We start from the raw sequence: 26,257 nt of genomic DNA, 5'->3' as shown, positions 1-26,257 counted from the left end.
GATAGGTAGGGTAGATAGATAGGGTCTAGATAGGTAGGGTAGATAGATAGGGTCTAGTCATTGTGCATAGATAGGGTCTAGATAGGTAGGGTAGATAGATAGGGTCTAGATAGGTAGGGTAGATAGATAGGGTCTAGTGAGTGTCAGTGTAATGTGTATCAGTGTAGTGTGTGGATAGGGTCTAGATAGGTAGGGTAGATAGATAGGGTCTAGTCAGTGTACATAGATAGGGTCTAGATAGGTAGGGTAGATAGATAGGGTCTAGTCAGTGTACATAGATAGGGTCTAGATAGGTAGGGTAGATAGATAGGGTCTAGTCAGTGTGCATAGATAGGGTCTAGATAGGTAGGGTAGATAGATAGGGTCTAGATAGGTAGGGTAGATAGATAGGGTCTAGATAGGTAGGGTAGATAGATAGGGTCTAGATAGGTAGGGTAGATAGATAGGGTCTAGATAGGTAGGGTAGATAGATAGGGTCTAGATAGGTAGGGTAGATAGATAGGGTCTAGATAGGTAGGGTAGATAGATAGGGTCTAGTCAGTGTGCATAGAGCCAGTAGGGTATAGGGAATGGGGTGCCATTGGATGGCTTGGGGGTAGGGTATAGGAAATAGGGTGCCATTGGATGGCTTGGGGGTAGGGTATAGGGAATAGGGTGCCATTGGATGGCTTGGGGGTAGGGTATAGGGAATAGGGTGCCATTGGATGGCTTGGGGGTAGGGTATAGGGAATAGGGTGCCATTGGATGGCTTGGGGGTAGGGTATAGGGAATAGGGTGCCATTGGATGGCTTGGGGGTAGGGTATAGGGAATAGGGTGCCATTGGATGGCTTGGGGGTAGGGTATAGGGAATAGGGTGCCATTGGATGGCTTGGGGGTAGGGTATAGGGGAATGGGGTGCCATTGGATGGCTTGGGGGTAGGGTATAGGGAATGGGGTGCCATTGGATGGCTTGGGGGTAGGGTATAGGGAATAGGGTGCCATTGGATGGCTTGGGGGTAGGGTATAGGGAATGGGGTGCCATTGGATGGCTTGGGGGTAGGGTATAGGGAATAGGGTGCCATTGGATGGCTTGGGGGTAGGGTATAGGGAATGGGGTGCCATTGGATGGCTTGGGGGTAGGGTATAGGGAATGGGGTGCCATTGGATGGCTTGGGGGTAGGGTATAGGGAATCGGGTGCCATTGGATGGCTTGGGGTAGGGTATAGGGAATAGGGTGCCATTGGATGGCTTGGGGGTAGGGTATAGGGAATGGGGTGCCATTGGATGGCTTGGGGGTAGGGTATAGGGAATAGGGTGCCATTGGATGGCTTGGGGGTAGGGTATAGGGAATAGGGTGCCATTGGATGGCTTGGGGGTAGGGTATAGGGAATAGGGTGCCATTGGATGGCTTGGGGGTAGGGTATAGGGAATAGGGTGCCATTGGATGGCTTGGGGGTAGGGTATAGGGAATAGGGTGCCATTGGATGGCTTGGGGGTAGGGTATAGGGAATAGGGTGCCATTGGATGGCTTGGGGGTAGGGTATAGGGAATGGGGTGCCATTGGATGGCTTGGGGGTAGGGTATAGGGAATGGGGTGCCATTGGATGGCTTGGGGGTAGGGTATAGGGAATGGGGTGTCATTGGATGGCTTGGGGGTAGGGTATAGGGAATAGGGTGCCATTGCATGGCTTGGGGGTAGGGTATAGGGAATGGGGTGCCATTGGATGGCTTGGGGGTAGGGTATAGGGAATAGGGTGCCATTGGATGGCTTGGGGGTAGGGTATAGGGAATGGGGTGCCATTGGATGGCTTGGGGGTAGGGTATAGGGAATGGGGTGTCATTGGATGGCTTGGGGGTAGGGTATAGGGAATAGGGTGCCATTGGATGGCTTGGGGGTAGGGTATAGGGAATGGGGTGCCATTGGATGGCTTGGGGGTAGGGTATAGGGAATGGGGTGCCATTGGATGGCTTGGGGGTAGGGTATAGGGGAATAGGGTGCCATTGGATGGCTTGGGGGTAGGGTATAGGGAATGGGGTGCCATTGGATGGCTTGGGGGTAGGGTATAGGGAATGGGGTGCCATTGGATGGCTTGGGGGTAGGGTATAGGGAATAGGGTGCCATTGGATGGCTTGGGGGTAGGGTATAGGGAATAGGGTGCCATTGGATGGCTTGGGGGTAGGGTATAGGGAATGGGGTGCCATTGGATGGCTTGGGGGTAGGGTATAGGGAATAGGGTGCCATTGGATGGCTTGGGGGTAGGGTATAGGGAATGGGGTGCCATTGGATGGCTTGGGGGTAGGGTATAGGGAATGGGGTGCCATTGGATGGCTTGGGGGTAGGGTATAGGGAATAGGGTGCCATTGGATGGCTTGGGGGTAGGGTATAGGGAATGGGGTGCCATTGGATGGCTTGGGGGTAGGGTATAGGGAATGGGGTGCCATTGGATGGCTTGGGGGTAGGGTATAGGGAATAGGGTGCCATTGGATGGCTTGGGGGTAGGGTATAGGTTAATAGGGTGCCATTTGGGACATAGTAGTCTACAGACACCTGGCATCCATTATAGATCACATGATCCTATTTCAGAAGGAGTCTCTCTCCCAACGCTAGCTGCCCCCTTCACTCCTGTTCTAGTTTGATTTTCCAGATGCGCCTCAAACAAACAGCAGAAAAGAGGAGCTGCTGCAGGGTTTTTAGTAGGTTAGTAAAGGAAGCGATCAGGGGTTGGACATTTGCTACTTCCTCTAGTTCCTGTGAGCTTATCTAACATTAAACTCACACTATGTGTCTTACTGAGAACAGTTAGGCACGCGCGTGCACACACACACACACACACACACACATACAAACACACACACACTTTTAGCTGTGAAGTTCATCCACAACCCGCCTTGCTGCAGTATAATACATCTAGTCTTCACTTCTCCAAAACATAAAGAAAAACTCTCAAAGCAAAGCTGTCTTCATCTGGTTTTGGGAATAGCTTGCCTTGCACCCCAGGGTTGTGCAAGTACCCCATCATCATTAAAGTGTTGTTTTTTATGTTCCTTTGAAAAGAGTGCAGTTAACCTGGGAGGGAGGGAGGGAGGGAGGGAGGGAGGGAGGGAGGGAGGGAGGGAGGGAGGGAGGGAGGGAGGGAGGGAGGGAGCTGGTGGGAAAACCCAACAACCTTGATGTGTGAGCTTGATTAAAGGCATTCTGTGGGTCTTTGCTGAATAATAATCATAGCCATGCCTTTCACCTGTGCTGCGATCCACTGAGATCTATCAGCAACATTATATTGTGGGGAGCCTTAGCAAGGTGTGTGGTCTTTACACTACAGCCCCTCTGCTCCCCCGTCTACCTGCTCTGCTCCCCCGTCTACCTGCTCTGCTCCCCCGTCTACCTGCTCTGCTCCCACAGTCTACCTGCTCTGCTCCCCCGTCTACCTGCTCTGCTCCCCCGTCTATCTGCTCTGCTCCCCCGTCTACCTGCTCTGCTCCCCCGTCTACCTGCTCTGCTCCCCCGTCTACCTGCTCTGCTCCCCCGTCTATCTGCTCTGCTCCCCCGTCTACCTGCTCTGCTCCCCCGTCTACCTGCTCTGCTCCCCGTCTATCTGCTCTGCTCCCCCGTCTACCTGCTCTGCTCCCCCGTCTACCTGCTCTGCTCCCCCGTCTACCTGCTCTGCTCCCCGTCTATCTGCTCTGCTCCCCCGTCTACCTGCTCTGCTCCCCCCGTCTACCTGCTCTGCTCCCCCCGTCTACCTGCTCTGCTCCCCCGTCTACCTGCTCTGCTCCCCCGTCTACCTGCTCTGCTCCCCCGTCTACCTGCTCTGCTCCCCCGTCTACCTGCTCTGCTCCCCCGTCTATCTGCTCTGCTCCCCCGTCTACCTGCTCTACTCCCCGTCTACCTGCTCTGCTCCCCCGTCTACCTGCTCTGCTCCCCCGTCTACCTGCTCTGCTCCCCCCGTCTACCTGCTCTGCTCCCCCGTCCACCTACTCCCTGTCTACCTACTCCCCTGTCTACCTGCTCCCCTGTCTACCTACTGTACTCCCCTGTCTACCTGCTCCCCTGTCTACCTGCTCCCCTGTCTACCTACTGTACTCCCCTGTCTACCTACTGTACTCCCCTGTCCCTCTGCTCCCCTGTCTACCTACTGTACTCCCCTGTCTACCTACTGTACTCCCCTGTCTACCTACTGTACTCCCCTGTCTACCTACTGTACTCCCCTGTCTCCCTGCTCCCCTGTCTACCTACTGTACTCCCCTGTCTACCTACTGTACTCCTGTCTACCTACTGTACTCCCCTGTCTACCTACTGTACTCCTCTGTCTACCTACTGTACTCCCCTGTCTACCTACTGTACTCCCCTGTCTACCTACTGTACTCCCCTGTCTCCCTGCTCCCCTGTCTACCTACTGTACTCCCCTGTCTACCTACTGTACTCCTGTCTACCTACTGTACTCCCCTGTCTACCTACTGTACTCCTCTGTCTACCTACTGTACTCCCCTGTCTACCCGCTCCCCTGTCTACCTACTGTACTCCCCTGTCTCCCTGCTCCCCTGTCTACCTACTGTACTCCCCTGTCTACCTACTGTACTCCCCTGTCTCCCTGCTCCCGTCTACCTACTGTACTCCCCTGTCTACCTACTGTACTCCCCTGTCTACCTGCTCCCCTGTCTACCTACTGTACTCCCCTGTCTCCCTGCTCCCCTGTCTACCTACTGTACTCCCCTGTCTACCTACTGTACTCCTCTGTCTGCCTACTGTACTCCTCTGTCTACCTACTGTACTCCCCTGTCTACCTGCTCCCCTGTCTACCTACTGTACTCCCCTGTCTACCTACTGTACTCCCCTGTCTCCCTGCTCCCCTGTCTACCTACTGTACTCCCCTGTCTCCCTGCTCCCCTGTCTACCTGCTCCCCTGTCTACCTTCTGTACTCCCTTGTCTTCCTGCTCCCCTGACTCCCTGCTCCCCTGTCTACCTACTGTACTCCCCTGTCTACCTACTGTACTCCCCTGTCTCCCTGCTCCCCTGTCTGTCTCCCTGCTCCCCTGTCTACCTACTATACTCCCATGTCTACCTACTGTACTCCCCTGTCTCCCTGTTCCCCTGTCTGTCTCCCTGCTCCCCTGTCTTCCTGCCCCCCTCCTGCTCCCCTGTCTCTCTGTTTGGCATCCTACCTTCATAGTCATGCCCTTCACCTGTGCTGCGATCCACTGATATCTATCAACAACAAGCTATAGATCACCACTGCTAACAGCAGAGAGTCAAGCTATAGATCACCACTGATCACAGCAGAGAGTCAAGCTATAGATCACCACTGATCACAGCAGAGAGTCAAGCTATAGATCACCACTGATCACAGCAAGGCATGTAGTCTAGACTCTATACCACCCCCCCCCCCCCCGCCCGCCCGCCTGCCCACAGCCCCACCACATTGCCTTTGATCTCCACTGATAGCAGCAAGGCATGTGGTCTACGATATTGGCTACTCAGCTCTCATGCTCCCAAGTCCCCCACACCAAACACATACAGCTGCATTACATATTTACTAGAGCAGCTTCCTGCCTCCCTCTAGGATTTCCTGCCACCCGTTACACTAGGGTACAGGTACAATGTTTAACGGCATATATATGCCAGTCAGTCATCCCTTTAGCTTTGGCCGTTTTCTTAAAGGGTACACTCTTAGAAAAAAATTGCTATCTAGAACCTGAAAGGGTTCTTCGGCTGTCCCCATAGGAGAACCCTTTGAAGAACCCTTTATGGTTCCAGGTAGAACCCTTTTGAGTTCAATGTTGAACCCTTTCCACGGAGAGTTCTACATGGAACCCAAAATAGTTATATCTGGAACCAAAAATGGTTCGACCTGGAACCAAAAAGTGTTCTCCTGTGGGGACAGGCGAAGAACCCTTTTGGAACCCACTATGGACGAGTCCCAAATGTCACCCTATTCTCTATACAGTGCACGACCCACAGACTTTAGTCAAAAGTAGTGCACTATAAAGGGAATAGGGTGCCCACTATAAAGGGAATAGGGTGCCATTAGGGACGCATCTATTTGGGACTATTTGTCTTTGTTTAACATACTTGCAGCATTCCTAGACGGACAAAAGATTCCCCTCAGATTTTGCCACAGATATCTCTGTTTCTGATATCTTCTTACAAACCGGTGACACAGATGTGTTTTTATTGCCATACCTTTCAAATAGTAAAAGAGCGATGACTAGTTACAGTGCCTTCAAAAAGTATTCATACCCCTTGACCTGTTCTACATTTTGTTGTGTTGCAGCCTGAATTCAAATTAAAACCTACACACAATACCCCATAACGACATCACAATACCCCATAATGACATCACAATACCCCATAATTACATCACAATACCCCATAATGACATCACAATACCCCATAATGACATCACAATACCTCATAATGACATCACAATACCCCATAATGACAAAGTGAAAACAGGTTTTTAGAAATGTTGAAAATTCTGTATACAGAAATATCTAATTGCCATACACTACCATTCAAAAGTTTGGGGTCACTTAGAAATGTCCTTGTTTTTGAAAGAAAAGCAAATTTTTGGGCCATTAAAATAACATCAAATTGATCAGAAATACGGTGTAGACATTGTTAATGTCGTAAATGATTATTGTAGCTGGAAACGGCTGATTTTTTTATGGAATATATACATAGGTGTACAGAGGCACATTATCAGCAACCATCACTCCTGTGTTCCAATGGCACGTTGTGTTAGCTAATCCAAGTTTGTCATTTTAAAAGGCTAATTGATCATTATAAAACCCTTTTGCAATTATGTTAGCACAGCTGAAAACTGTTGTCCTGATTAAAGAAGCAATAAAACTGCCCTTCTTTAGACTAGTTGAGTATCTGGAGCATCAACATTTGTGGGTTTGATAACAGGCTTCAAATGGCCAGAAACAAATAACTTTCTTCTGAAACTTGTCAGTCTATTCTTGTTCTGAGAAATTAAGGCAATTCCATGCGAGAAATTGCCAAGAAACTGAAGATCTCGTACAACACTGTGTACTACTCCCTTCACAGAACAGCGCAAACTGGCTCTAACCAGATTAGAAAGAGGAGTGGGACGCCCCGGTGCACAACTGAGCAAGAGGAGAAGTACATTAGAGTGTCTAGTTTGAGAAACAGACGCCTCACAAGTCCTAAACTGGCAGCTTCAATAAATAATACCCGCAAAACACCAATCTCAATGTCAACAGTGAAGAGGCGACTCCAGGATGCTGGCCTTCTAGGCAGAGTTCCTCTGTCCAGTGTCTGTGTTCTTTTGCCCATCTTAATCTTTTCTTTTATTGGCCAGTCTGAGAAATGGCTTTTTCTTTGCAACTCTGCCTAGAAGGCCAGCATCCCGGAGTTGCCACTTCACTCTGTCAATTAGGTTAGTATTGTGGAGTAACTACGATGTTATTTATCCATCCTCAGTTTTCACCTATCACAGCCATTAAACTCTGTAGCTGTTTTAATGTCACCTTTGACCTCTTGGTGAAATCCCTTGGCTGTTTCCTTCCTGTCTGGCAATTGAATTAGGAAGGACGCCTGTATCTTTGTAGTGACTGGGTGTATTGATACACCAAAGTGTAATTAATAACTTCACCATTCTCAAAGGGGTATTCAATGTCTGCTTTTTTTATTTTTACCCATCTACCAATAGGTGTCCTTCTTTGCGAGGCATTGGAAAACCTCTCTGGTCTTTGTGGTTGAATCTGTGTTTGAAATTCACTGCACAACTGAGGGACCTTACAGATAATTTGAATGTGTGTGAAACAGAGATGAGGTAGTCATTCAAAAATCATGTCAAACACTATTGCACAAAGAGTGAGTCCATGTAATTTATTATGTGACTTATTAAGCAAATTTTACTCCTAAACTTATTTGGACTTGCCATAACAAAGGGGTTGAATACTTATTGACTCAAGACATTTCAGCTTTACATGTTTTATTAAATTGTAAAAAAAATCCAAATACATAATCTCACTTTTACATTATGGGGTATTGTGTATAGGCCGGTGACAAACATCTAAATGTCATCCGTTTTAAATTCAGGCTGTAACACAACAAAATGTGTAAAAAGTCAACGGGTATGAATTTGTTCTGAAGTCACTGTGATGGCTTTTGGTGGGTCTATATTTAAAAAAATGTTGAGTAACATTTTGCTGTTTTATGCACCCCCTCAGCAGCTCAGCTGTTTGAGACGTCAGACAACGTGATGAAGGCTGGGGCATGCTCTGCAACATGTGAAGACTTCCACCAGATCAAGATTACTGTCTTTCAGCTCAAACAAAAGGTTTGTTCTAGTTTCCATTAATCCCCCCCCTCCTCCCCCCAAAAAAATATTTAAAAAATAACACTCACACTTTTATTTTCCTACTAGAGCTTACTTTGCTGATATTTAAATTATTGAGGGAAAATGTACTAACTGAAATGTGCTTGTCCCACCTAGCTATCTGAAGATGAATGACTAACTGTAAGTCTCTCTCTGGATAAGAGTGTCTGCTAAATGACTAACTGTAAGTCTCTCTGGATAAGAGTGTCTGCTAAATGACTAACTGTTAGTCTCTCTGGATAAGAGTGTCTGCTAAATGACTAACTGTAAGTCTCTGGATAAGAGTGTCTGCTAAATGACTAACTGTAAGTCTCTCTGGATAAGAGTGTCTGCTAAATGACTAACTGTTAGTCTCTCTGGATAAGAGTGTCTGCTAAATGACTAACTGTTAGTCTCTCTGGATAAGAGTGTCTGCTAAATGACTAACTGTTAGTCTCTCTTGATAAGAGTGTCTGCTAAATGACTAACTGTAAGTCTCTCTGGATAAGAGTGTCTGCTAAATGACTAACTGTTAGTCTCTCTGGATAAGAGTGTCTGCTAAATGACTAACTGTAAGTCTCTGGATAAGAGTGTCTGCTAAATGACTAACTGTAAGTCTCTCTGGATAAGAGTGTCTGCTAAATGACTAACTGTTAGTCTCTCTGGATAAGAGTGTCTGCTAAATGACTAACTGTTAGTCTCTCTGGATAAGAGTGTCTGCTAAATGACTAACTGTTAGTCTCTCTGGATAAGAGTGTCTGCTAAATGACTAACTGTTAGTCTCTCTGGATAAGAGTGTCTGCTAAATGACTAACTGTAAGTCTCTCTGGATAAGAGTGTCTGCTAAATGACTAACTGTTAGTCTCTCTGGATAAGAGTGTCTGCTAAATGACTAACTGTAAGTCTCTCTGGATAATGTGTGTTGCTGCTTACCACTGAGCCATTCCACATAAAACACAGTTGGTTGGATTCAGTTAGGTATTAAAATGGACCAAGATTATTCCGTTGGTTTATTTATTTATTCATGCTATTCTATTGTATGTTTCATTCACCAAATAACTCTGCGTATCACTAGTCTATATCTGCCAATATATTCAGGTAGAATAACACTGGGAAACATCTCCTCTGGGACGCAGAACAACGTTTATTGTACATAATACAAATTACTGAAATCATTTCAAAATACTGCAGCTAGCTAGTTGGTTCTGTAACCATACACACCAACTATACATACACACACACACACACACACACACACACACACACACACACACACACACACACACACACACACACACACACACACACACACACACACACACACACACACACACACACACACACACACACACACACACATTGCTTAGTGAGTATTTCCAGCCCTCTAGCCTTCCCAGTCAGGCTCACTCTGTAGACCAGTCTGTCAACGGGGCAGCTCACCACTCTGCCCTGTAACATGTGATATATGGTTCCCAGCCCTGTGGTCCTGTGGGGTTCAGTAGGCAGGCTACTAGCTCTTTTTCATTGGAGGGAAAAAATGAAATAGGCCTATGTGGCTAGTGTGCTGCAAATGGCAACCTATACCCCAATCCCTACATAGGACCCATAGGGCTCTGGTCAAAAGTAGGGCTCTGGTCCAAAAGTAGGGCTCTGGTCCAAAAGTAGGGCTCTGGTCCAAAAGTAGGGCTCTGGTCAAAAGTAGGGCTCTGGTCAAAAGTAGGGCTCTGGTCAAAAAGTTGGGCTCTGGTCCAAAGTAGTTGTGCTCTATATAGGGAATAGGGTACAAAAAAATTGTCTTTTGAGAGGGGGGGTTGACTGACTGACTGACAGGAAAGGAAGATTATGGCCATCACTGGTCACCTACCGCCCCCCTCAAGGCATAAGCGCAGGCTGCTTTGGATTAACACTTACATAGCTGCTCGTCTCTACTCTACAAACCAACACATACTCCTTCATCTCATGTCATGGCTCAGAGACCACGTCGGCATATGATGCAGGAATAATGATTCAATTGGATGTTCTCTGATTCATCGCCCCTGCCCAAGGACATACCATGGCATATGACTTGCACACCAGTTCGCAGGTAATGTATGACCCCAGCCTAATGTATGGCCCCAGTCTAATGTATGGCCCCAGCCCCAGAGACTAATGTATGGCCCCAGCCCCAGCCTAATGTATGGCCCCAGCCTTTTATATGGCCCCAGCCTAATGTATGGCCCCAGCCCCAACCTAATGTATGGCCCCAGCCTAATGTATGGCCCCAGCCTTTTATATGGCCCCAGCCTAATGTATGGCCCCAGCCTCAACCTAATGTATGGCCCCAGCCTAATGTATGGCCCCAGCCCCAGCCTAATGTATGGCCCCAACCTAATGTATGGCCCCAGCCTTTTGTATGGCCCCAGCCTAATGTATGGCCCCAGCCCCAACCTAATGTATGGCCCCAACCTAATGTATGGCCCCAGCCTAATGTATGGCCCCAGCCCCAGCCTAATGTATGGCCCCAGCCTAATGTATGGCCCCAGCCAAATGTATGGCCCCAGCCTAATGTATGGCCCCAGCCCCAGCCTAATGTATGGCCCCAGCCTAATGTATGGCCCCAGCCCCAGCCTAATGTATGGCCCCAGCCAAATGTATGGCCCCAGCCTGTACTACGCTTTGATATAGAGTACTTACATATACATGTATATATCCCAGAGTATAGTGCAGTCTCCTGGTCTACCTAAGTAATGCATAGTGATTTCCTGGGCCTGCGTCTGGTTGTTACAAATTGACATATCTGGTTTCAAGTCGTACTCTGACACAACAAAGAATTCACGTAGAGAATGTAATTTTCTTGTCCTGTAAGTGTAATACATCCATGTAGTAACTATTATTACAGGTCCTTGAACATTGAGTACACTCTTACACTGTAATCTCCCCGTAGGCTTCTGCACTATGATGACTGACAGCCAAATGGCTGTATCGCCGACACGCCTGATCGTTTCTCCATTATCTCAGACCTCTCTCTCATTAAGACTGATCTTGAGAAAATCCTTTGTGCTGGAACCTCTACATTAAATGGGCAAATCAAATCTTTTTACTTCTAAATTAATGATATACAGCAATTGATTGTTGAAGAATATAACTGACGAATGCCTTATGACCTTAGTTCAACTGTCGTACTAAAAACATAAGCAAGATGGCTGCTTTGTTGTTTCAATCGCAGATTTCACCTTTAAACAATCTTAACTATATCCGCTCTTCTTGTTCTATAGATCGCCATGTTGCCCAGCAACGCTGATGTTACCAAGCAGATGACCAGTGAGAAGATGCTGATGTCACACTCCTTCCTCCCCGGGCCTCCTGGTCTGCCCGGTCCTCCAGGTAAAACTAGCTGTAGTATAATGTCTCTGTCTGTGTAATATCTATCGTCCTGTAGTATAATATCTCTACTGTCTGTCGTCCTGTAGTATAATGTCTCTGTCTATCTGTAGTTCTGTAGTATGTCTCTGCTCTGTATCTGTAGTCCTGTAGTATACTGTATCTATCGATCTGTAGTTCTGTAGTATAATGTCTCTGCTCTGTATCTGTAGTCCTGTAGTATACTGTATCTATCTATCTGTAGTTCTGTAGTATAATGTCTCTGCTCTGTATCTGTAGTCCTGTAGTATACTGTATCTATCTATCTGTAGTTCTGTAGTATAATGTCTCTGCTCTGTATCTGTAGTCCTGTAGTATACTGTATCTATCTATCTGTAGTTCTGTAGTATGTCTCTGTCTGTATCTGTAGTCCTGTAGTATACTGTATCTATCTATCTATCTATCTGTAGTTCTGTAGTATAATGTCTCTGCTCTGTATCTGTAGTCCTGTAGTATACTGTATCTATCTATCTGTAGTTCTGTAGTATAATGTCTCTGCTCTGTATCTGTAGTCCTGTAGTATACTGTATCTATCCATCTGTAGTTCTGTAGTATGTCTCTGCTCTGTATCTGTAGTCCTGTAGTATACTGTATCTATCTATCTGTAGTCCTGTAGTATACTGTATCTATCTATCTGTAGTTCTGTAGTATAATGTCTCTGCTCTGTATCTGTAGTCCTGTAGTATACTGTATCTATCTATCTGTAGTTCTGTAGTATAATGTCTCTGCTCTGTATCTGTAGTCCTGTAGTATACTGTATCTATCTATCTGTAGTCCTGTAGTATACTGTAACTATCTATCTGTAGTTCTGTAGTATGTCTCTGTCTGTAGTCTTGTAGTGTAATGTCTCTGCTCTGTATCTGTAGTCCTGTAGTATACTGTATCTATCTATCTGTAGTTCTGTAGTATGTCTCTGTCTGTAGTCTTGTAGTGTAATGTCTCTGCTCTGTATCTGTAGTCCTGTAGTATACTGTATCTATCTATCTGTAGTTCTGTAGTATGTCTCTGTCTGTAGTTCTGTAGTATAATGTCTCTGCTCTGTATCTGTAGTCCTGTAGTATACTGTATCTATCTATCTGTAGTTCTGTAGTATAATGTCTCTGCTCTGTATCTGTAGTCCTGTAGTATACTGTATCTATCTATCTGTAGTTCTGTAGTATGTCTCTGCTCTGTATCTGTAGTCCTGTAGTATACTGTATCTATCTATCTGTAGTTTTGTAGTATGTCTCTGTCTGTATCTGTAGTATACTGTATCTATCTATCTGTAGTTCTGTAGTATAATGTCTCTGCTCTGTATCTGTAGTCCTGTAGTATACTGTATCTATCTATCTGTAGTTCTGTAGTATGTCTCTGCTCTGTATCTGTAGTCCTGTAGTATACTGTATCTATCTATCTGTAGTTCTGTAGTATAATGTCTCTGCTCTGTATCTGTAGTCCTGTAGTATACTGTATCTATCTATCTGTAGTTCTGTAGTATGTCTCTGCTCTGTATCTGTAGTCCTGTAGTATAGTGTATCTATCTATCTGTAGTTCTGTAGTATACTGTATCTATCTATCTGTAGTTCTGTAGTATACTGTATCTATCTATCTGTAGTTCTGTAGTATACTGTATCTATCTATCTGTAGTTCTGTAGTATACTGTATCTATCTATCTGTAGTTCTGTAGTATAATGTCTCTGCTTTTTCAGCCCTCTCCCACTAATCCCAGACCTGTGTGTTTCTATATCTCAGGAGATCCAGGGCCAATGGGCCCCCCTGGCCACACAGGACTGTTGGGGCCTCCCGGCCCTCCTGGACCCAGGGGACTGATGGGCCCCGTTGGGCCCTCGCCTGACATGTCCTACATGAAGCAGGGCCGACGCGGGCCCATGGTCAGTAACAGCACCACCACCATGCCATCTGTTTCAATACCACTAGTATGCCTTGTATCCCTTCTAGGAGACCAACATTACAACACCACTTTCATCCTGTTACATTATCATCATATCATGTCATCCTCTCAGATTCTCCTTGGTTATAAACTGCATTTCAAATATGCTGAAACAGCAGGTCTAGAGAAACAGAGCACTGTCTGTTCTGCTGTGTTAGAAGATGGTGTCCCCCTCCTCCCCTCCCCTCCTCCCCTCCCCATGTCCTCCTCACCCCCGTGTCCCCCTTCTCCCCCATGTCCAACTCCTCCCCCTCTCTCTCTCTCGTCTCTGCTGTGACACGTGTCGTGGACACATGTCAGGACAGACAGACAGACAGACAGACAGACAGACAGACAGACAGACAGACAGACAGACAGACAGACAGACAGACAGACAGACAGACAGACAGACAGACAGACAGACAGACAGACAGACAGACAGACAGTGTTGTGACCTCCCCAGCTGTGGATGGCCCCTCTAGGGGAAACTAGGGCACGACTCACAGGCCTGTCTGTCCTTGGATGTGTCCCAAATGGCATCCTATCCCCTATATAGTGCATATCAGTTAAACATGTTTGAACTGATATCGATACCGTATCGGTTTGAAGGAATAACATTGCAGCTGTGTGGACTTCCACGGCTTTGTGAAGTCCAGACAACTTGTTGCTGATTGCCCATTGGGACATGTGGGAATGTTCTGGGAACCTGCCCACCAGTTTAATAAGGGAAGTCCGTTGATCAAATCAAATTGTATTAGTCACATGCGTCGAATACAACAGGTGTTGACCTTACAGTGAAATGCTTACTTACGAGACCCCAACCAACAATGCAGTTTAAAAATACGCACAAGAATAAGAGATAAAAGTAACAAGTAATTAAAGAGCAGCAGTAAAACAACAATTGCGAGACTATATACAGGGGGGTACCGGTACAGAGTCAATGTGGAGGCTATATACAGGGGGTACCAGTACAGAGTCAATGTGGAGACTAAATACAGGGGTACCGGTACAGAGTTAATGTGGAGACTATATACAGGGGGGTACCGGTACAGAGTCAATGTGGAGGCTATATACAGGGGGGTACCGGTACAGAGTCAATGTGGAGGCTATATACAGGGGAGTACTGGTACAGAGTCAATGTGGAGGCTATATACAGGGGGTACCAGTACAGAGTCAATGTGGAGACTAAATACAGGGGTACCGGTACAGAGTCAATGTGGAGACTATATACAGGGGGTACCGGTACAGAGTCAATGTGGAGGCTATATACAGGGGGGTACCGGTACAGAGTCAATGTGGAGGCTATATACAGGGGAGTACTGGTACAGAGTCAATGTGGAGGCTATATACAGGGGGTACCGGTACAGAGTCAATGTGGAGGCTATATACAGGGGGGTACTGGTACAGAGTCAATGTGGAGACTATATACAGGGGGGTACTGGTACAGAGTCAATGTGGAGGCTATATACAGGGGGGTACTGGTACAGAGTCAGTGTGGAGGCTATATACAGGGGGGTACCGGTACAGAGTCAATGTGGAGACTATATACAGGGGGGTACCGGTACAGAGTCAATGTGGAGACTATATACAGGGGGTACCAGTACAGAGTCAATGTGCAGGGGCACCGGTTAGTTGAGGTAGTATGTACATGTAGGTAGTTATTTAAGTGACTATACATAGATGACAACAACAGAGAGTAGCAGCGGTGTAAGGGGGGGACAATGCAAATAGTAATCTGGGTAGCCATTTGATTAGATGTTATGGCTTGGGGGTAGAAGCTGTTTAGAAGCCTCTTGTACCTAGACTTGGTGCTCCGGTACGGCTTGCCGTGCGGTAGCAGAGAGAACAGTCTATGACTGGGGTGGCTGAAGTCTTTAAATGTTTAGGGCCTTCCTCTGACACTGCCTGGTATAGAGGTCCTGGATGGTAGGAAGCTTGTACTGGGCCGTTCGCACTACCCTCTGTAGTGCCTAGCAGTCGGTGGCCAAGCAGTTGCCATACCAGGCAGTGATGCAACCAGTCAGGATGCTCTCGATGCTGCAGCTGTAGAACCTTTTGAGGATCTGAGGACCCATGCCAAATGGGGGAATAGGTTTTGTCGTGCCCTCACCACGACTGTCTTGGTGTGCTTGGACCATGTTAGTTTGTTGGTGATGTGGACACCAAGGAACTTGAAGCTCTCAACCTGCTCCACTGCAGCCCCGTCGATGAGAATGGGGGCATGCTCGGTCCTCTTTTTCCTGTAGTCCACAATCATCTCCTTTGTCTTGATCACGTTGAGGGAGAGGTTGTTGTCCTGGCACCACACAGTCAGGTCTCTGACCTCCTCCTTACAGGCTGTCTCGTCATTGTTGGTGATCAGGCCTACCACTGTTGTGTCATCGGCAAATTGAATGATGGTGTTGGAGTCGTGCCTGGCCGTGCAGTCATGAGTGAACAGGGAGTACAGGAGGGGACTGAGCAGGCACCCCTGAGGGGCCCCTGTGTTTAGGGTCAGCGTGGCGGATGTGTTGTTACCTACCCTCACCACCTGGGGGCGGCCCGTCAGGAAGTCCAGGATCCAGTTGCAGAGGGAGGTGTTTAGTCCCAGGATCCTTAGCTTATTGATTTTAATATTAATATCCCGTTGGTAGTTTAATCTTCCGATTTTATTCTCCAAAGATTGTACGTTTGCTAGCAGAATGGAAGGAAGTGGGGGTTTATTTGATCGCCTACGAATTCCCAGAAGGCAGCCCGCCCTTTGGCCCCTTTTTCTCTGCCTTCTCTTCACACAAATCGCGGGGATCTGGGCCTGTTCCCGAGAAAGCAGTATATCATTCGCGTCGGGCTCATCAGAGTCGTGAAAGGGAAAAAAGGATTCTGCCAGTCCGTGGTGAGTAATCTCTGTCCTGGTGTTTAGAAGTTATTTTCGGTCATAAGAGACGGTAGCAGAAACATTATGTACAAAATTAGTTGCAAAAATAAACTACACAATGGGTTGGGGACACGTAAATCGTCTGCCTTCCTCTCCGCCGCCATGGCCCATCATCAGGAAGTTAATTATGTTAAGTCGAGATACTGTGAGAATGTCTGTGAGAGGGTTTTGTTCATGCAGGAACAGTCATGTATGCTGTTTTACAGAACAGTGTAGGTTAAAAGGTAGAATAAACTGATATCACGATATGCCTTGCTCATATCGATATGAAAATCATATGGAGTTATTGATATTTGTGCCCACTGCTAATGTATATCTACAGTACATGTCAAAACACTGGGGTATCATTACTGCACACAGCACATCCTCTCGCTCGCTCTCGCTCTGTAGATTCTTGCAGTGGTGGAAAAAGTACCCAATTTTGATACTAGGCAAGAAGGTAGAGACAACAATACATCACACAAAGCAGCCACAACTGTCAGTAAGAGTGTCCATGATTGAGTCTTTTAATGAAGAGATTGAGATACAACTGTCCAGTTTGAGTGTTTGTTGCAGCTCGTTCCAGTCGCTAGCTGCAGCGAACTGAAAAGACGAGCGACTCAGGGATGTGTGTGCTTTGGGGACCTTTAACAGAATGTGACTGGCAGAACGGGTGTTGTATGTAGAGGATGAGGGCTACAGTAGATATCTCAGATAGGGGGGAGTGAGAGGGTTTTATAAATAAGCATCATTTTTTATTTTTGTACCTTTATTTAACTAGGCATGTCAGTTAAGAACTAATTCTTATTTACAATGACGGCCTACCCCGGCCAAACCCAGACAACACTGGGCCAATTGTGCACCACCCTATGGGACTCCCAGTCACAGCTGGATGTGATACAGCACAGATTCAAACCAGGGACCGTTTTGCGACGGGTATACAGAGATGACCAGTTTACAGAGGAGTATAGAGTGCAGTGATGTGTCCTATAAGGAGCGTTGGTGGCAAATCTGATGGCCGAATGGCAAAGAACATCTAGTTGTTTGAGAGCTCCCTTACCTTCCCTGTAGTTCTGTAGTATAATATCTCTACTGTCTGTAGTCCTGTAGTATAATGTCTCTGTCTGTCTGTCTGTAGTCCTGCAGTATAATGTCTCTGTCTGTCTGTAGTCCTGTAGTGTAATGTGTCTGTCTGTCTGTAGTCCTGTAGTATAATGTGTCTGTCTGTAGTCCTGTAGTATAATGTCTATGTCTGTAGTCCTGTAGTATAATGTCTCTGTCTGTAGTCCTGTAGTATAATGTCTCTGTCTGTGGTCCTGTAGTATCATGTGTCTGTCTGTCTGTAGTCCTGTAGTATAATGTCTGTCTGTCTGTAGTCCTGTAGTATAATGTCTCTGTCTGTAGTCCTGTAGTATAATGTCTCTGTCTGTCTGTAGTCCTGCAGTATAATGTGTCTGTCTGTCTGTAGTCCTGTAGTATACTGTGTCTGTCTGTAGTCCTGTAGTATAATGTCTCTGTCTGTCTGTCTGTAGTCCTGTAGTATAATGTCTCTGTCTGTAGTCCTGTAGTATAATGTGTCTGTCTGTCTGTAGTCCTGTAGTATAATGTCTCTACTGTCTGTAGTCCTGTAGTGTAATATCTCTACTGTCTGTAGTCCTGTAGTATAATATCTCTACTGTCTGTAGTCCTGTAGTATAATGTGTCTGTCTGTCTGTAGTCCTGTAGTTTAACGTCTCTGTCTGTCTGTAGTCCTGTAGTTTAATGTCTCTGTCTGTCTGTAGTCCTGTAGTATAATGTCTCTGTCTGTAGTCCTGTAGTATAATGTCTCTGTCTGTCTGTCTGTAGTCCTGTAGTATAATGTCTCTGTCTGTCTGTAGTCCTGTAGTATAATGTCTCTGTCTGTAGTCCTGTAGTGTAATGTGTCTGTCTGTCTGTGGTCCTGTAGTATAATGTCTCTGTCTGTCTGTAGTCCTGTAGTATAATGTCTCTGTCTGTAGTCCTGTAGTATAATGTCTGTCTGTCTGTAGTCCTGTAGTATAATGTCTGTCTGTCTGTAGTCCTGTAGTATACTGTGTCTGTCTGTAGTCCTGTAGTATAATGTCTCTGTCTGTCTGTCTGTAGTCCTGTAGTATAATGTCTCTGTCTGTAGTCCTGTAGTATAATGTGTCTGTCTGTCTGTAGTCCTGTAGTATAATGTGTCTGTCTGTCTGTAGTCCTGTAGTATAATGTCTCTGTCTGTCTGTATTCCTGTAGTATAATATCTCTACTGTCTGTAGTCCTGTAGTATAATGTGTCTGTCTGTCTGTGGTCCTGTAGTATAATGTCTCTGTCTGTAGTCCTGTAGTGTAATGTGTCTGTCTGTCTGTGGTCCTGTAGTATAATGTGTCTGTCTGTCTGTAGTCCTGTAGTATAATGTCTCTGCTCTGTCTGTAGTCCTGTAGTATAATGTGTCTGTCTGTCTGTAGTCCTGTAGTATAATGTGTCTGTCTGTCTGTAGTCCTGTAGTATAATATCTCTGTCTGTCTGTCTGTAGTATAATGTCTCTGTCTGTCTGTAGTCCTGTAGTATAATGTGTCTGTCTGTCTGTAGTCCTGTAGTCCTGTAGTATAATGTCTCTGTCTGTCTGTAGTCCTGTAGTATAATGTCTCTGTCTGTAGTCCTGTAGTATAATGTGTCTGTCTGTCTGTAGTCCTGTAGTATAATGTCTCTGTCTGTCTGTAGTCCTGTAGTATAATGTCTCTGTCTGTAGTCCTGTAGTATAATGTCTCTGTCTGTCTGTAGTCCTGTAGTATAATGTCTCTGTCTGTAGTCCTGTAGTATAATGTCTCTGTCTGTAGTCCTGTAGTATAATGTCTCTGCTCTGTCTGTAGTCCTGTAGTATAATGTCTCTGTCTGTGGTCCTGTAGTATAATGTCTTTGTCTGTAGTCCTGTAGTATAATGTCTCTGCTCTGTCTGTAGTCCTGTAGTATAATGTCTCTGTCTGTCTGTCTGTAGTCCTGTAGTATAATGTCTCTGTCTGTCTGTAGTCCTGTAGTATAATGTCTCTGTCTGTAGTCCTGTAGTATAATGTGTCTGTCTGTCTGTAGTCCTGTAGTATAATGTCTCTGTCTGTGGTCCTGTAGTATAATATCTCTACTCTCTGTAGTCCTGTAGTATAATATCTCTACTGTCTGTAGTCCTGTAGTATAATGTCTCTGTCTGTCTGTCTGTAGTCCTGTAGTATAATGTGTCTGTCTGTCTGTAGTCCTGTAGTATAATGTCTCTGTCTGTCTGTAGTCCTGTAGTATAATGTCTCTGTCTGTCTGTAGTCCTGTAGTATAATGTCTCTGTCTGTCTGTAGTCCTGTAGTATAATGTCTCTGTCTGTAGTCCTGTAGTATAATGTCTCTGTCTGTAGTCCTGTAGTATAATGTCTGTCTGTCTGTAGTCCTGTAGTATAATGTCTGTCTGTCTGTAGTCCTGTAGTATAATGTGTCTGTCTGTAGTCCTGTAGTATAATGTCGTCTGTCTGTAGTCCTGTAGTATAATGTCTCTGTCTGTAGTCCTGTAGTATAATGTGTCTGTCTGTCTGTAGTCCTGTAGTATAATGTGTCTGTCTGTCTGTGGTCCTGTAGTATAATGTCTCTGTCTGTCTGTAGTCCTGTAGTATAATATCTCTACTGTCTGTAGTCCTGTAGTATAATGTGTCTGTCTGTCTGTGGTCCTGTAGTATAATGTCTCTGTCTGTAGTCCTGTAGTGTAATGTGTCTGTCTGTCTGTGGTCCTGTAGTAAAATGTGTCTGTCTGTCTGTGGTCCTGTAGTATAATGTCTCTGTCTGTGGTCCTGTAGTATAATGTCTCTGTCTGTCTGTAGTCCTGTAGTATAATATCTCTACTGTCTGTAGTCCTGTAGTATAATGTGTCTGTCTGTCTGTGGTCCTGTAGTATAATGTCTCTGTCTGTCTGTAGTCCTGTAGTATAATGTCTCTACTGTCTGTAGTCCTGTAGTATAATGTGTCTGTCTGTCTGTGGTCCTGTAGTATAATGTCTCTGTCTGTCTGTAGTCCTGTAGTATAATATCTCTACTGTCTGTAGTCCTGTAGTATAATGTGTCTGTCTGTCTGTGGTCCTGTAGTATAATGTCTCTGTCTGTAGTCCTGTAGTGTAATGTGTCTGTCTGTCTGTGGTCCTGTAGTATAATGTGTCTGTCTGTCTGTGGTCCTGTAGTATAATGTCTCTGTCTGTGGTCCTGTAGTATAATGTCTCTGTCTGTCTGTAGTCCTGTAGTATAATATCTCTACTGTCTGTAGTCCTGTAGTATAATGTCTCTGTCTGTCTGTGGTCCTGTAGTATAATGTCTCTGTCTGTAGTCCTGTAGTGTAATGTGTCTGTCTGTCTGTGGTCCTGTAGTATAATGTGTCTGTCTGTCTGTAGTCCTGTAGTATAATGTCTCTGTCTGTCTGTAGTCCTGTAGTATAATGTGTCTGTCTGTCTGTGGTCCTGTAGTATAATGTGTCTGTCTGTCTGTAGTCCTGTAGTATAATATCTCTGTCTGTCTGTCTGTAGTCCTGTAGTATAATGTCTCTGTCTGTAGTCCTGTAGTATAATGTCTCTGTCTGTCTGTAGTCCTGTAGTATAATGTGTCTGTCTGTGGTCCTGTAGTATAATGTCTCTGTCTGTCTGTCTGTAGTCCTGTAGTATAATGTCTCTGTCTGTAGTCCTGTAGTATAATGTCTCTGTCTGTCTGTAGTCCTGTAGTATAATGTGTCTGTCTGTCTGTCTATAGTCCTGTAGTCCTGTAGTATAATGTCTCTACTGTCTGTAGTCCTGTAGTATAATGTCTCTGTCTTTAGTCCTGTAGTATAATGTGTCTGTCTGTCTGTAGTCCTGTAGTCCTGTAGTATAATGTCTCTGTCTGTCTGTAGTCCTGTAGTATAATGTCTCTGTCTGTAGTCCTGTAGTATAATGTCTCTGTCTGTAGTCCTGTAGTATAATGTCTCTGCTCTGTCTGTAGTCCTGTAGTATAATGTCTCTGTCTGTGGTCCTGTAGTATAATGTCTCTGTCTGTAGTCCTGTAGTATAATATCTCTACTGTCTGTAGTCCTGTAGTATAATGTATCTGTCTGTCTGTCTGTAGTCCTGTAGTATAATGTGTCTGTCTGTCTGTAGTCCTGTAGTATAATGTCTCTGTCTGTGGTCCTGTAGTATAATATCTCTACTGTCTGTAGTCCTGTAGTATAATGTCTCTGTCTGTCTGTCTGTAGTCCTGTAGTATAATGTGTCTGTCTGTCTGTAGTCCTGTAGTATAATGTCTCTGTCTGTAGTCCTGTAGTATAATGTGTCTGTCTGTCTGTAGTCCTGTAGTATAATGTCTGTCTGTCTGTAGTCCTGTAGTATAATGTCTCTGTCTGTAGTCCTGTAGTATAATGTCTGTCTGTCTGTAGTCCTGTAGTATAATGTCTGTCTGTCTGTAGTCCTGTAGTATAATGTCTCTGTCTGTAGTCCTGTAGTATAATGTCTGTCTGTCTGTAGTCCTGTAGTATAATGTGTCTCTGTAGTCCTGGGAGCTTCCATCAGTGTGTGGTGAACCATTCTTTATTTAATTCTTGTTGAGCATCACCCTTAAAATAAAGGTGAACAAATCGTGTGAAAACTTTCTCAAAATATCACATGACATTTTCACGAGTCAAACATGATTTTCGGACACACACTTGAAAAACAAATTCTTATTTACAATGATGGCCTACCTCGGCCAAACCCTAATGATGCTGGGCCAATTGCGCCAGTCACGGCCGGTTGTGATACAGCCTGGAATCGGACCAGGATCTGTAGTGACCGCTGTGCCACTCGTGAGTAATAACAGGGTAAAATGTCTGAATGCTTTACATTACAACGCATTGGGCTCCTTTTTGTTCCGCCGTCATGCAAGTCTCAGTATTACAACTCAATTTTGTCACCAGAGTTGTTGAAACACTAACCTACTGTATCAACACCAGGGGTCCTCTGTAACGCATGACATTAAGCTCAGAGAACTATGCCACTGTTTATACTGTAGAGAAAATGTTCTATATGCTATGGAATCACACTCTGCTGTGTTCTGTATTGCTCTGCAGTGGCTCCTTGAGGGGGAGGATTTGGGGGCTATTCTATTGGTCCCTTAAGCCAGTGAAGCACAATCAGGCACTGATAAAGTATTTGAAATGATTTCGAATAGTATTTGAACCCAGGTCGCAACTGGGTTGTGGGCACAGTGTGTGTGTGTGTGTGTGTGTGTGTGTGTGTGTGTGTGTGTGTGTGTGTGTGTGTGTGTGTGTGTGTGTGTGTGTGTGATGGATGGTGTGTGTGTGTGATGGTGTACATTTCAGTGTGGCACAATATGAATCAGTCCGGATCTGAATGTGGCGGAGGTCCCAGCTCTCTGTCCCCAGTGTTCTTTGATGGTGACTGTATTGAGAGGAGATACAGAGATTCTTTGCCCTTAAATGCTAAAGTCATTGAAATGTAGCTGGACCCTAGATGTGACTGTACACAGTGAATGGTTAAAATGATGTGATCTGTGTCTTCTCTCGTCTCATACAGGGTCCTGCGGGGGCTCCAGGAAAAGATGGCGTCAAGGTAGAGCATGATTTGAGCTACATCCCAAATCGCATCCAATTCCCTATCTAGTCCACTACTTTGACTAGTGCCCATAGGACTCTGGTTAATCGGTACCATTTGGAACACAACCTTGGAGCATCCTCCCTAATCTCTAGCTCTCTTCTAGCCTGGTCCCAGATCAGTTTGTGCTGTCTCGTCAATTAACTCCTATGGTTAATCCTTGTCAAGCCAAACAGATCTGGGATCAGGTTAGTCTTGGCTGTTTTTCATCTGGATCTGGCAAATGTCTCATTTTAGCCTCAGACAGTCTTTTTTTTTTTATGGAATGTAAATATTTAAAAAAAAATGTTGGAAGATTATGTTTAACATCATATCTATGACTACTATGGACTTAGACAAACTCTATAACAGAGGCTATTTTGGGAATTGAATTCCCAGTGCATTCCTGCAAAGAAGCAGCTTTTATCTCTTTCCTTCAGCTGTGTTTTGTCAACTTTCCACCTGAAAATGCCCTGACCTGGTCTAAAGGTGATATGACACGTATGCATTTTACAATAATGTTTCATTAAAAAGTGCTAGCCACCATGCAATGCCTGTATAATGTACGAAATACACATATTTTACATAATACTTGGGTAAGTTAGTGCACTAAAAACGTACTGAGGAGTATTTTGTAAATATGTCCCCGATATTGGGTGTTTGGTTAGATTACAGATATGGATAGTTAATGGACCATCTTACTGATATTGGGTAGGTGATTGGTTAGATTACAGATATGGATAGTGTATGGAAACTGATATTGGGTAGGTGTTTGGTTAGATTACAGATATGGATAGTGTATGGACCATCTTACTGATATTGGGTAGGTATTGGTTAGATTACAGATATGGATAGTGTATGGACCATCTTACTGATATTGGGTAGGTGTTTGGTTAGATTACAGATATGGATAGTGTATGGACCATCTTACTGATATTGGGTAGGTGTTTGGTTAGATTACAGATATGGATAGTGTATGGACCATCTTACTGATATTGGGTAGGTGATTGGTTAGATTACAGATATGGATAGCTAATGGACCATCTTACTGATATTGGGTGTTTGGTTAGATTACAGATATGGATAGTGTATGGACCATCTTACTGATATTGGGTGATTGGTTAGATTACAGATATGGATAGTGTATGGACCATCTTACTGATATTGGGTAGGTGATTGGTTAGATTACAGATATGGATAGTGTATGGGCCATCTTACTGATATTGGGTGATTGGTTAGATTACAGATATGGATAGCTAATGGACCATCTTACTGATATTGGGTAGGTGTTTGGTTAGATTACAGATATGGATAGTGTATGGACCATCTTACTGATATTGGGTGATTGGTTAGATTACAGATATGGATAGTGTATAGACCATCTTACTGATATTGGGTAGGTGATTGGTTAGATTACAGATATGGATAGTGTATGGACCATCTTACTGATATTGGGTAGGTGATTGGTTAGATTACAGATATGGATAGTGTATGGACCATCTTACTGATATTGGGTAGGTGATTGGTTAGATTACAGATATGGATAGTGATATTGGGTAGGTGATTGGTTAGATTACAGATATGGATAGTGTATGGACCATCTTACTGATATTGGGTGATTGGTTAGATTACAGATATGGATAGTGTATAGACCATCTTACTGATATTGGGTAGGTGTTTGGTTAGATTACAGATATGGATAGTGTATGGACCATCTTACTGATATTGGGTGTTTGGTTAGATTACAGATATGGATAGTGTATGGACCATCTTACTGATATTGGGTGTTTGGTTAGATTACAGATATGGATAGTGTATGGGCCATTTTACTGATATTGGGTGATTGGTTAGATTACAGATATGGATAGCTAATGGACCATCTTACTGATATTGGGTAGGTGATTGGTTAGATTACAGATATGGATAGTGTATGGACCATCTTACTGATATTGGGTAGGTGTTTGGTTAGATTACAGATATGGATAGTGTATGGACCATCTTACTGATATTGGGTAGGTGTTTGGTTAGATTACAGATATGGATAGTGTATGGACCATCTTACTGATATTGGGTAGGTGATTGGTTAGATTACAGATATGGATAGTGTATGGACCATCTTACTGATATTGGGTGATTGGTTAGATTACAGATATGGATAGTGATATTGGGTAGGTGTTTGGTTAGATTACAGATATGGATAGTGTATGGACCATTTTACTGATATTGGGTGATTGGTTAGATTACAGATATGGATAGTGTATGGACCATTTTACTGATATTGGGTAGGTGATTGGTTAGATTACAGATATGGATAGTGTATGGACCATCTTACTGATATTGGGTGTTTGGTTAGATTACAGATATGGATAGCTAATGGACCATCTTACTGATATTGGGTAGGTGATTGGTTAGATTACAGATATGGATAGTGTATGGACCATCTTACTGATATTGGGTGTTTGGTTAGATTACAGATATGGATAGCTAATGGACCATCTTACTGATATTGGGTAGGTGTTTGGTTAGATTACAGATATGGATAGTGTATGGACCATCTTACTGATATTGGGTGATTGGTTAGATTACAGATATGGATAGCTAATGGACCATCTTACTGATATTGGGTGATTGGTTAGATTACAGATATGGATAGTGATATTGGGTAGGTGATTGGTTAGATTACAGATATGGATAGTGTATGGACCATCTTACTGATATTGGGTGTTTGGTTAGATTACAGATATGGATAGTGTATGGACCATCTTACTGATATTGGGTGTTTGGTTAGATTACAGATATGGATAGCTAATGGACCATCTTACTGATATTGGGTAGGTGATTGGTTAGATTACAGATATGGATAGTGTATGGACCATCTTACTGATATTGGGTAGGTGATTGGTTAGATTACAGATATGGATAGTGATATTGGGTAGGTGATTGGTTAGATTACAGATATGGATAGTGATATTGGGTAGGTGTTTGGTTAGATTACAGATATGGATAGTGTATGGACCATCTTACTGATATTGGGTAGGTGATTGGTTAGATTACAGATATGGATAGCTAATGGACCATCTTACTGATATTGGGTGTTTGGTTAGATTACAGATATGGATAGTGTATGGACCATCTT

At 44.5% G+C, this 26,257-nt stretch overlaps 1 protein-coding gene across 2 annotated transcripts in view; it reads left to right on the top strand.

Moving 5' to 3' along the window:
- The window catches only part of ccbe1 (collagen and calcium binding EGF domains 1), a 117,627-nt gene that overhangs the window by 79,237 nt on the left and 12,133 nt on the right, over positions 1–26,257 (top strand). Inside the window, exons 6-9 of one of the 2 annotated variants that reach the window (XM_014138844.2) lie at positions 8,181–8,287; positions 11,560–11,668; positions 13,436–13,575; positions 23,065–23,100. In XM_014138844.2, the coding sequence (XP_013994319.1) occupies positions 8,181–8,287; positions 11,560–11,668; positions 13,436–13,575; positions 23,065–23,100 (392 nt within the window). Of the gene's footprint in view, positions 1–8,177; positions 8,288–11,559; positions 11,669–13,435; positions 13,576–23,064; positions 23,101–26,257 lie in introns of both variants that reach the window. The other variant, XM_014138842.2, reaches the window with a different exon arrangement.

This window comes from Salmo salar, chromosome ssa13, assembly GCF_905237065.1.
Source record: "Salmo salar chromosome ssa13, Ssal_v3.1, whole genome shotgun sequence".
Classification (NCBI taxonomy): Eukaryota; Metazoa; Chordata; class Actinopteri; order Salmoniformes; family Salmonidae; genus Salmo; species Salmo salar.
Note: the sequence above shows the minus strand (reverse complement) of the source record. Positions and strands in the feature narration are given on the sequence as shown.